Here is an 11,816-nt window from a genome sequence, read left to right as displayed (position 1 = left end):
AGCCCGCTGAATCCTGCCATGGGGGGGGTGGGGGGTGGGGGGGGTGGCGGGGGGAGAAAGAACGACGGCGACGGCAAGGAAGCAGCGCAGCCCTCCCCGCCGGCCGCGCCCCCCCCCCCGGCGAGCCCCGGGGCAGGCGGCCCGGGGCGCGGCCAGAGGCTCCGCGGTACGGCGGGGCCCGGCGGCTGGAGCGGAGCCTCCCCGGTGAGGCCTCACCTGCGGCACGGTGGGGGGGCGAGGGGCTGCCCGCCCCGATCGCGCCTGACTCCCCGCGGCGCCGGGACGGCACGTGCCGGCAGCCCCCGCCCGGTGCCCGCCGAGGAGGAGGGCAGGGGCGGCTCCGAGCCCGGGGGCGGCGCAGCGGGGGGGCGGTCCGGTCACCCTCCCGGAGCCCGCTTCGCCGGAGGTGCCCCGCCGCCACTCCCGAAGCGCCCAGTTTAAAATAAAACTTAAATAAATACCCCGAAAGAAACGATAAAAATAAATAAAATAAAAGCCGGGCGGGAGCGCGGGCGGGTGGACGCGGCGTTGCGCGGACGCGGCTCGGCCACGGCACCGGATTCGCAGCGAAGCTGCAACGAAAACTCGGACCCGCGGTCCCACGCCGTCTCACCGCTCCACGCCCGCCACGGCGGCGGCCTCCCGGCGCCCGCCCGCGGGGCCCGAGCGGACACGCGTGGGTGCGCGGCGGGCGCCTGCGCTGCCTCTCCCTTGCGCAGCCGGGGGGTCGCGCCCCACCGGTGGCTTTCGCGCGGGGCGACGGGTCGTCCCAAAACCACGCGTGTGGGAAGCCGGGCCGGGGTGGTCCTTCCCCCGCGGGAGGGCGGCCGCGGGGGGGTCGGGGCGGGCTGTCGCGACCGGCCCGCACCGGGACGCCTGGACGTGGGAAAGCGCTTTGCCGCGCCGGGGGTGCGCGCAGCCCGCGTGCGTTGAAAGCGCCGTTCCTGCCACGCACGGTGCGAGGGTCGCCGGTGCCTACCGGGAAAGTCCCCCCCAGGCTCAGCCCCGCCCGTCCACCTCCGCGGGGGCCCGGCCCCACAGGGCTGCCCACCGCCGGGCTGCGGCAAGGCACAGCGAAGCCCCCCGGTCTGTGTGCCCCGTATGCGGGTCACCCGTGTCCGCGCAGCGCCACGGCTCCCCGCTTCCCCTGCCCCGCACATGGCCCCGTGTCGTCGCTCGGCGGCGCGGAACGGGGTTGTGCGGGGACCACGCCGTCCGGCCGTCTGTGCTGGCCCGCGGCCCCGCTGGGACCCCTCTGCCCCGCCGCCGCCTCATCCCCGCCGAGCGCTCCGCCGCCGCGGGTGGGACGGACATGGTCTTCTCTGTGACCCGCGTTACGGCGACACGGCAGGGACCGGCGGTCCCGCCGCACTTCGGGAACACGGTGGGCTCCCTCCTGCCGTCGGTGCCCACGGAAGACGGCGCTGCGCCCCCTCCTCCGGCAGTGTGCGGCCGCCGGCTCGGCCCGGAGCCCCGGGGCGGGGCGGGGCAGTGAGGCAGCACCGGGGAGCCGGGCGGGGCACGGAGTTCCGGTGTAGCGGGGGTCACTCGTGGGAGTGGGGGGGGTCAGCTCCGTCCCCTCGCCCCCGGGGGGTCTCGGCCCCGCGGCCCCCTCGCCACCCCCCGCGGGGCCGTTCCACTCGTGAGAGCTGGTTGCTGCGATACCGACGGGCCAATGAGCGCTCACCAGCTCACCCCGGGCTCTGGCACCGCTTCCTTATATGGTGCGCGCCGTCCGCGGGGCGCCGCGCTCATCGCCATATAAGGGCATGAACCTAAATACAGCATCTACCTTGTGCGGTGTGGGCGGGACCGTGGCGGCGGGACGGGGCGGACGGGGACCAGGGCCGGCGCTGCCCTCCGCAGCGGGCCGGGTGCCGCCGCAGATGCTGCCCCCCGCCCGGGGGAAGCCGCCGGCGGTCATTAGGTGGAATGCAAATGGACCGCGCTTCACCTCTAATTGCTTTTGTTAAAAGCGGAGCGGCGGAGCCGAGCGCGGGCAGCCAGGGACGGGCAGGGACAGAGCAGGGCAGCGTCGAGGACAGGGGCAGGGGCAAGGCCGAGCAGTTGCATCGTACCCCATGTCATCTGTCACACCTTGGCTGAGCTCTCCCCCGGCGGAACCCGCGCGGTCGGGCACCGCGGTCCGTTCCGCCACGGCGGGGCCGTCGGACGGTGCCAGCCCACTCGCGGCGCTTCCGTGGCCGCTGCAGCCGGAGCCGCGAGGGAGCAGATTCGTCCTTCTGCCGTCCTTGCGGGCCGAGCAGCGCGGCACCGACGTGGGCAGCAGCGCGGGTGGGACGGAGTAGCGCCAGTTAAACGGGAGGTTGGGAGCGGTGGGGGAAACACCCCGAAATGTTCAGGTTTGCTGGCCCGACGCAGCGCTCGCTCGGTTGCTCCTTCGCCCTCCTCTGCAAACAACTCGTAGTTATGTTCCTAGAAATAATCAGCAAATTCAGAAACCCCGGAAACAAAAGGTCTTTTGTGCAGAGTGCTCGCAGCCTGGAGCGGTGCGATAAAGCGCTGCCCCCCCGCGCCCCGCCTCCGGGAGCGGCACTTTCCTCGCACGGGGGTTGCGCTGAGACCCGCGGAGCTGCGCGGCTGCAGGGGGCGGCCCCGGGGCCGGAAGCGACGGGCAGCTCACGCCTGGGACGCGGGGAGCGGGCGCTCGGCGGTCGGCGCTTGGGGTCCCCCGTTGGCGCTCCCCGCAGGGGGACCCCGTGGGGCTTCCGCCGCTCAGCCTGGCCGGCGCAGGGGGTGTGCTTGGGGTGCGCCGTCCCCGCGGGCCCCACCGGGGAGGGTGCACCGGTGGCTGCGGGGACACGCGTGGGGAGGCTCCCATGCGCAAGGCCGACGCGGGTGGCTCTCCAACGGTTCGCGGGCGTGTGATTCGGGAGATGACGGCGGCTGCTTTCCCCCGTGGGGACCGCACAAGGGAGAGCCCCCGCACCGCCCCGGGGCCTGGCTCAGCTCACGGGGCCTCCTGCGGGCGCTTCACCCTGCTGAAGCCCGCGGTGTGTGTGGGGGTCCCGAGAGCGGCAGTGCCCTCCGGGGGCGGTGGGAGCGCCTAGGGCTGAGCGCCGGCCGCGGCCGCCATTTCCAGTAGGACGGTGCCACCTATGGAAGGCACCTGGAATTAATCGGGCCGGCGGGGCCGCGCCGGGAAGCATCGCGTTTGCGTGCGGCACCCTAGGGACAAGCCCGGGCCGGGCCCGCCGCCGCGCCCGCCGCTCCCCGCGCCCGCCCCCGGGGGGCGAACCCGGGCGGGGCCGGGCTGGAGGGCGGCAGCCGGGGCTTGGTCGCCCCGGTCGGCGGGGTCGCTGCTGTCCTTCAGCACCGCCACCCCGGGCCCGGCTGCCCGGCGGATACTCGGCTCGGTACCGGGCGGCGGCGCGGCCCGGCTGCGGCGCTGGGCTGCGTCTTCCCGGTGCGGTCACCTCGTCGGCTGGCCAAGGCGCCGTTAAGCGGGGAATAACGACCAACTGCGCGGAGAGAAGCGGTTCTGCCCAGGACCCACTGCCCCAGCCCGGGCCGGGGTGCTCGGCGTGGTGCGGCCATCGCAGCCTGGGACGGAGGCCCCGCGGAGCGTGTCCCGCAGGGGACCGACCGCTACCGCGAAGGCTCCATCCCGAGCCCCGGAGGAGTAAGAACAGCGCCGGGCACCTGGATGGGGGCATCTCGGCCAGGGGAAAGCTCCGGGATGGGCGGGGGGCCGCACCGCTGCGCGGGGGGCGAAGTGCGGACCGCTCCGCATCCGCGCAGAGTGATGCTCGGCGGCTGTCCCGAAGGGAGCTGCCTGCCCTGTGGAACCTCCCCGGTCCTCCCTGTCCCAGCTGCCCACCAAACATAACCTGCCTGTACTCTCCCCTTCTGGCTGCCCCCTCCCTGCTCCCGCTGGGTCCGGCCGCGCCGAGCTCGCCCTCAGCGTCCCGGTCAGCCCCGCCGGTCCCAGCAGAAGGGGCAGCAGCCGGGCCCGGTGCCCTGCCGGGGTCCGCCGGGCCCGATCCATGCCTACCGGGGCACGCTGCCTTTCCCCGGCAGCACTAGGCGCCGGCGCGTCCGGAGCCGCCGGGGAAGCCCTGCCCGGACCTGAATTCGATGTTAAACAAGTCGACACGAAAAAAATTCTTCGGCACGGGAATTCCTGGGCTGCGGGGAGTGCGAAGGAGGAGCTCCGCGAGGACACCACTGCTCGGGCGCCCCCGGAGATCTCCCCTTCCCCGACCGGGTACCTCTGCGCTCCGGACAGTGGTCGCCTCCGCGGCTCCGGCGGCAGCAGCCCCGGTGGCATTGAGGACAACGGGGGGTCAAGGGCGCACGGCAGCGCGGTGCCCGAGGGAAAGAGGTGGGAAACGCGCGCGGGTCAGTCCCACCAGCAGCCAGCCCACGCGTGACCGCAGCTCCTTGTATGACCCCGTCGCCGGGCTCGTGCTCAGTCCTGGGGGCGCCGGTCTTGCCCCGGTCGACCCCTCCCCTGTGGGGTGCAGGTGCCGCAGCCCGGGGCCAGTCGCTGCCTCCCCGCTTCGCCCCGAGCTGCTCGGAAACGAAAAGGCAGCGAGCCGGCGACGGTGCCCCCCAGCCCAGGGCCGGGCCGGGGCCGGCGGTGCCGCGGGGTCCCCGGGTCCGCGCCCGCCCCGCCGGGACAGCCCGGCACCGGCCCGGGGAGCCGTGAATTTGCCCCTAGGCTCATCCTGGCTCCGTTCAGCCACGGGTGGAGGGAATCATTTTCCCGCCCGGCTCGGGTATGGGGGTATGGGACCGGGTCGGGAGAAGCCCGGAGCCGAACCGTGCGGCTGGGCGGATCGGGAACCCGGGACCGGCCGCCCCGAGGGTGCGGGGGGTTGTCCACGCACTCAGGGAATTCGCGTGGAATGGGGCTCCGGGGCGCGCTCCGCCCGGCTCGGCGGTACCCACGGCCCGGCCGGGCTGCACGACGCCTCTCTCGGGACGCAAGGTGCGGCCCAGCCGCAGACTCGGTTCGGGGACCAGCAGCCGCTGGGGGCTCCGCCGGAGGGGCGACTTGCTCTGCTCCCGCTTCCCGCCGCAGTCTCAGCGTTGGGGCCATGCTCAGGTCGTCCAGGAGAAGGGGACACAGGGGAGCGCGACTGTAGCTTAACCGGGTCTCCGGCCGGCACCAGCATCCTTGGCCGCCCGGGAAACCGGACCGGACCGGGAGCTGGGCTGGATCCTAGCCGTCCCGGGTGCGGGTGTCCGTGGGGCGGAGCAGCTTCTGAAGCACGGTCACCGGCGCGCACGGGAAGCTGCGGGGAAGAGCCCGGCTGCGGCGCGGGGGTCGATCGTGCCGGCTGTTGGGTTGGAGCCAGCTCCCTCTCCCATCGCCGCCGCCCCCGACCCATCCGCGCTCGGACACGCGTGCTCGCCCCGCCGCCCCCACGCGCGGCCCCGGGTGGGGCAGCAGCCCCCCGGTTTCGTTGCAAAGCTCGCAGCCGTGGAAGCCCCCGTATAGCGAGAAACGAGGAGGGAGCCGGGCGCTCTGCCCCGCGGCGGCCCGCTGAGCCCCGAGGAGCACGAGTAGGGGCTGGGGGAGCGGGGAGCCGGCGGCCGAGCGGCGGATTTGGGCTCAAACGGGCGGAAAGGGGGTTTGCCGCGGTGGCACACGCCCTCGCCGGCCCGGAGCCGTCCTCGAGTCCGCGCCGAGCCCCGGGAGCCCGGGACAGCGCCGGGGCTGGCCGGGGGCGGAGGGGGCGGAGGGGGCGCGGGGGCGAGCGGCTCCCCTCCGGCTGAGAGCCCGTAGAGCGCCCAGGCAGCTTCTGCCGTTGACCTCGGGAGCGCGGAGGGCGGCCCGTGCCCGGTCCTCCGCTCCTGCTCCCAGTGGCCCGGCCGGGCGGGAGGGGCCCCCGCGGCGCCGCCAGCCCCGGGCGAGGGGGTCCCCGGGCCTCCTCCGGCAGCGGGAGGAACTGCCCGGGAGAGCCGAGGACGAGCCCGCCCGGCGCTGTCTCGTCCCGCGGCGCCGGGAAGGCTCCGTCCGGCTTCTCCTTCCGGGCCAAGAGCCGACGAGCAGTTGCAGCCCCGGCCCTGGCTCGCCCACGGCCCGGGGGCTCCGGCCGGACCCCCACACAGCGCCGATCGCTCCCCGCTGCTTTCCCCGCGCCGTTCTCGTTTGCGTCTCGCCTTCTCCCCGCCCCCCCGCCCCGCAACCGGGGCCCCAGCGCCGGCCCCGCGCTGGTCCCGGCGGGGATGGACCCGTCACCCCCGCTGATGCCCGCGCAGGAGGCAGCTAGAGCCGCGGCCTCGCGCATCTCGCCCCCACGCGTGGCTGTGGGGCTCCGCGGGGCCGCGCAGCTCCGCGCAGCCGGCGGGGTAGGGGCGGCTGCTCAGCCGGGTGCTCCGCGGCCCCTCCGGGCTCCGGTGCGGCGTCGGTGCGAGTAGGCTCGGCTCCGGGACCGAGATTCCTGCCTGCACCGGGACACCCCGGCGGCGAAGAGGAGGGGGGGCAACCACCGTTTCCGCGGGCTGCAGCACCCCCACGGCCGCGGGAATGGACGCCGCTGCGCTGCCGCGGCCGCTACCCCGGGAGCCTCGAGCAGCAGACGAAGCGGCGGCGCCGATACCGTCGGGCCCGGGTGGACGATCCGCACACCCCCACCCCCATCCCCGCGCCCCCCCCGGCCGGGACTTGTGCCCCTGCCCCCGGGTCTCCCTTCTGAGCGGCACCTTCCCGAAAGCGGGATCCGAGCCGCTGCGTCCACACCAGTTCACGAGCCGCCCCGCGACCTGCATTAATTAACAACGATTAATTCAATATTAACGAAAATCTCCCCAGGACGCCGCTCGCCGCGGGCCGGGAGGGCGCGGGGGGTGCGCTCCTCCCGCCCGGCCCCTCCACGCCAGCGCCGCGCCGGGCACGCCGCACCAAACACGCGTGGTGCGGTGGCTCCCGCGACCGCGGAGTTGGTGGCGTGGAGCTGGCAGCCCAAGGGAGCCGCGGGGTGGGAATCCGCCACCTCCTCCCGTGAGCGCGGTTCCACCTCGGCCAGCGGCGGCAGGAGGAGGGCTCTGCCCGCGGAAACCCGACCCACGCACCCCGAGAGTCCCCCGTGGGGCCCCAGGGTCCCCACCCGTGTCCCCACCCACCGCAGGGGACCTGTTTTCCCCGTGGCCGCCGTCGGAGGTCCCCCCGCCCGGGCGGCGGCACCGGGCAGGGCTCCGCGGCGGCAGGCAGGAGCCCCGGGAGACAACGGGTCCCGGGACCGGGAGAACGCCGGTGTCCCCCGGCCCCCGCTGCCGGTCCCGGCGTACCCCGGGGCCGGTGGCTGCCCCCGGGCGCTGTCCCGGGCCGGGAGAAGGGAAGCGCCCCGTAGCCCCTGCACCGAGCAGGCGCAGGGGGGAGATGGTCCAAAGCCGCGCGGGCCTCGCGGCCCCTGCCACAGGTGACCCACCGCCCCCACGACGGCAAACCGCAGCCAGGCCAGCGTCCGTGAGGAGGCAGCCGCGGTCTCCTTCACCGGGGAGCACGCGCAGCCGCATCCCCGGGACCACGCCCACCGTGGGGTCTTCCACGCGTGGGCGCGGCGGCCGCTCGGCCTCGGCTTCGAGCTCCGTACAGAGGAGGGCTGGAGGTGGGGGGCGGCGGGTCCACGAGAGGCCTCGCCTGGCCTCACCTCGCGTGGACGGAGCCGCAGAAGCCCACCCGGCACCGGGTCGCGGTGCTGCGGCTCCCACTCGCGAGGAAGCCCCGGGCGGCGTCGCTGCCCCCGGACGCGGGAACGGCTTCACTGACTGGACGGGGCTGAAGCGCTGCCGGGCCCCTCCGGAGCCTCCCCCCAACGGCGCCGCGGGGGGGGGCGGTTCGGGACCCTACGCGGCTTCGGGCGGGCGACCGGTTTCTTGGGACCTCCAGTCCCCGACGCGCGTGTCTCGATGTCCCGTGGCCACCTCGGGGACTGACTCGCGGCGGAAGAAGGTGACGCGTCCCGGGCGGGCCGCGGTGCGGCGGGGAGGGCGGCAGAACCGGGGAGGGGGTCCGGAAGGGGTCCCGGTCCCGCTGTGCCACCCGCGCTCCCGCGCCGCTTGGCTGAGAGAAAGCACGTGGGGACATGCGCCTCCAAATTGCGCGTGGGGCCTCCCCACTGGCCCCATGGCACCCCTCCGCCTCCCGGGGAGCAGAGCTGGGGGGTCCCTCGCCGCCGGGCAGGATCCGCTCTCCCGCGGGAGCAACGGCGCTGAGCGGCCCGCGGGGACGCGTGTCTCCGTGGGCGGCTCCGCACCACCGCGGGCGCCGGGGCAGAGCGGTTTGTTCCCTTCCCGTTCCCGCCTCTGACACCGTTCCCTTTGTCCCGTCACCGGCCGCCGGGCCGGGCCGCAGATCCCCGGCGAGGGGAACGACCGCAACCTCCCGGTCCGCCCCGTCCAGGTGCTGGCAGCAGTCCCGTCCCTCCCTGTCCCGGTGGCTGCGGGCGGCGGCGGCGGCGGCCGTGCCTCCCCGCGCTCCCGGGGCGCCTTTGTGCTCCGCTCCCCCCGTCCCCCCTAAAGCTCGCGCCCCGCCGCCTCCTCCGGGGATGGCCCCCCCTTCTCCCGCCGCAGCTCGGGGCGGGGCGGGGCGGGGCGGGGCGGGGCGCCTCGCTCCCCCGCCGCCGGCCCCGCCCCGCGCTCATCGGGACGCGGCGCACGTCGGGGGGCGGGGCGGCGGCGCGGGCCAATGCGGCGCGGGCGGAATATTCCACCCGGCTCCGCCAGCAACAAGTGCGGGGGGGGCCGCGGCGCTGACGTCAGCGGGCGGAGTATTATGGTCTGGGCTGCGCTGGCGGCTGCCTGTGTGCTGCGAGCGGCCGCGTAAACATGGAGCTCTCGGCCGTCGGGGAGCGCGTCTTCGCGGCCGAGGCCCTGCTTAAGCGCCGCATCCGCAAAGTAAGTGGCTCCCCCCTCGCCTCCGCCCCCCCGGCCCCGCGCACCCCCCCATCTCCCCCGGGCCCCGCCGCCGCCGCGGCCCCGCCGGCCCCGGCCCGGTTGCGGCTGGGCGCCCGCTGGGGGCGGCTCTTTCTCCCCGCCGCATGCCCGGGCGCTCCCCGCCGGCGGGGCGGGCGTGCTCCGCCGCTGCAGCCTGCGCGGCCCCTCTTTATATATTTTTTTAATAATTTTTATTAATTTTTTTTTGTTGCATCTCGCCCCCCCCCCCCCCCCCCCGCGCGTTTTCGAGACGCGCCGCGGGCGCGTGTTTGTTGCATGCGTGGAATTGCGCGGTGTAGCTTTGTTGCGGGCGTTTATCGCGGTTTCCCTCCATGCATATTTATTTTTCTCTTTGCATCTGCAGGGGCGCATGGAGTATCTCGTAAAATGGAAGGGCTGGTCTCAGAAGTAAGTCGGCCGTTTGTCCGTAGGGTTCTGCAGCTGGGGAGCCGTGAGGAGGTGGCTCACTGCAGCCCCCCTCTCCCTTTGTAGTAGAGAGGAAACTTGGGTCCCTTCCTTTTATGCCCCATATTTTTAATTTGATTTGTTTTTTTCCGTTTCTGGCTCCTCATGCTGTCCCCTCTCTCTGTGCCCCCCCCCTCCCCAGGTACAGCACTTGGGAACCCGAGGAAAACATCCTGGATGCCCGGCTGCTCGCAGCCTTTGAGGAAAGGTACAAGGCCTTTGCTAGCTGTAGCTCTTGAGCTTGTAAATATGTTGCTGTCTTGTAGCTATGCTGAATTGAAGCTTTGGTTTTTTTAACACCTCTAGGGAGCGAGAAATGGAGCTATATGGGCCCAAAAAGCGAGGCCCCAAGCCCAAAACCTTCCTGCTAAAGGTAAGGAGGCCCCACGTGTGCTGATGCTGGCCGGGGCTGCATGCCACAGCAGGGAGCGGGGGTCCGTCTCTGGCCCCCATGGAGGATGTTCCTTACAAAGGTGGCCTCTTGTCTTGTAAGTTGTAATTATGCAACCGGATGGCAGGATAATAAAGTCACTGGTTGATTTCTCTTCTTTGCAGGCCCAGGCAAAAGCAAAAGCCAAAACCTATGAATTCCGCAGTGACTCTTCCAGGGGGATCCGGGTGCCATATCCCGGCAGGTCCCCCCAGGAGCTGGGCTCCACGTCCCGGGCTAGGGAAGGACTGAGAAACATAGCCCTGGCTCCCCAGGGCAGCTCCAGCACCAGCACCCCCAAGGGAGACAGCATCCGGGACCGGGTGATCCGCGTGGAGGAGAAACCTGGGGAGACCCCCAAAAAGAGAGGCCCGAAGCCCAGGAAGGAGCTGTACAAGGACCTAGCAGAGACTCTGGATGCCTCCAAGAGGAAACTGGGGGACCCGGGGGACAAGGTGGGGGACTACCTGAAGGTCAGGAAGATGGAGGAGATGGCAGCAGGGGCGGCCAAGTTCGGCTCGGGACATAGTGTCATCCAGCTGGCCAGGCGGCCGGACCCCGACCTCCCTGGCGCCCTGCCTGGCCCCAACCGAGCCGAGGTGGGTGCCAAACTGGGAGCTGCCGAGACCTACCCTCCCCGGCTGGCCAAGCACCGGGCAGACTTTCTGGACCCCAAGGGGCAAGGGGGGCTGGACCCCGGTGGGCCCAGGCTCCTGCACGGTGCGGTGAGCCCGGGTACCATGGGCAGCCTGTACCGTGACGGCATGGGGGGCCAGGCGGGGCGGCCTTCCCTCATTGCCAGGATCCCTGTCTCCAGGATCCTTGGGGACCCAGAGGAAGAGTCCTGGAGCCCCTCTCTCAACAACCTGGAGAAGGTGGTGGTAACTGATGTGACCTCTAACTTTTTGACCGTCACCATCAAGGAGAGCAGCACGGACCAAGGATTCTTTAAAGAGAAGCGATGAGTTTGTTGGAGGTGGTGCTGGGGTTTTCTTTGGTCAGATCCAGACAAAAGCTTGGTTAGAGCTTGGTGGACCTTTTTTTTTTTTTTTCCTTTTTTTTTTCCTTTTTTTTCTTTTTTCTTTTTTCTTTGTTTTGATGTTTGGTTTTTTGTGGTTTTTTTTGTACTGGAGAGGATTTAGAAACTGTCCTAAATTCATTAACTCATTCTTTTTTTTTTTTTTCCACGTCTTACATTTCGTTGGAAAGATTATCTCTAGAGTTATATTTTCTATTAGATGTAAATATGTTATTTAAGAAAAAAATGCTTATATATATCTATATATATATTTCAACTCTGAGTTGTTTTATTTAAATGGAGACAACAGTGACTGCTCAGTTGCTCTTAGAAAGGACAATAAAACTGAGAACTAACGGGAGTTCATGCATCTGTTGCAGGAGCCGGTGTACATAACAATGTTCATAGCTAATTATGTTCTGGGTTTTTTTAACTATTATTTTTCATATGATGCTATGGATGGTGGAGGGGGAGGTGTTACTCCCTCAGAGGGCAGAGTGCCCTGATTTCTTGATTGTGATATAAGGTGTTGCTTGTACAATCAAGTGTGCTGTATCCAGAACTGTTGCCCTTGACAGTTGAAGTAAGCACTTGAATTTACAGTATTGTTGGGGAGGGGGTGTTTCCAGTCTAACAAAAAATATGTTGCTATGTCGGGGCGGGGAAAAGCAGAAATCCATAAAAAGGCTAAAACTGTTCTAGCAGAGTATTAACTTGAATTACCTTTTCTTGCAAAGGAAGAGGAGGTTTGTGTGTGTAAGGTTCCTGAGAGGGGTGATACTGAAATGCACTTTAATAGAGTTGTCGTAGCAGTTGTGGGAGATGGGACTGAGCTGAGAATCTGTTTTCATTTTGTCTGGCTGCTTGATTCTGTTCCCCCACCCACCTACAAAAAAAAAAAAAAGCCACCGCCCCCCCCCCCCCCCCCCCCCCCCCGCCTCTGTTTACATTCCTGAAATGCCAGAGAGGTTTGGGAGGGTAGCATGGTCACTGCCA

General features: G+C 69.8%; 1 protein-coding gene across 2 annotated transcripts; it reads left to right on the top strand.

Moving 5' to 3' along the window:
* The first annotated feature begins 8,715 nt into the window (after positions 1 to 8,715).
* CBX8 (chromobox 8) lies at positions 8,716 to 11,533 on the top strand. 2 transcript variants are annotated; one of them, XM_056323558.1, is made up of 5 exons: positions 8,716 to 8,868; positions 9,272 to 9,315; positions 9,515 to 9,580; positions 9,679 to 9,745; positions 9,928 to 11,533. In XM_056323558.1, the coding sequence occupies exons 1-5, from the start codon at positions 8,800 to 8,802 to the stop codon at positions 10,765 to 10,767; spliced, it is 1,086 nt and encodes a 361-aa protein (XP_056179533.1). In that variant the 5' UTR covers positions 8,716 to 8,799; the 3' UTR covers positions 10,768 to 11,533. The 2 variants fall into 2 exon arrangements, with proteins under 2 accessions (XP_056179533.1, XP_056179531.1); XM_056323556.1 differs by having other exon boundaries at positions 9,655 to 9,745.
* Positions 11,534 to 11,816: the final 283 nt, after the last annotated feature.

The sequence above is a fragment of the Falco biarmicus genome, chromosome 1, assembly GCF_023638135.1.
Source record: "Falco biarmicus isolate bFalBia1 chromosome 1, bFalBia1.pri, whole genome shotgun sequence".
NCBI classification, from domain to species: domain Eukaryota; kingdom Metazoa; phylum Chordata; class Aves; order Falconiformes; family Falconidae; genus Falco; species Falco biarmicus.
This window is presented reverse-complemented; position numbering and strand designations above follow the sequence as displayed.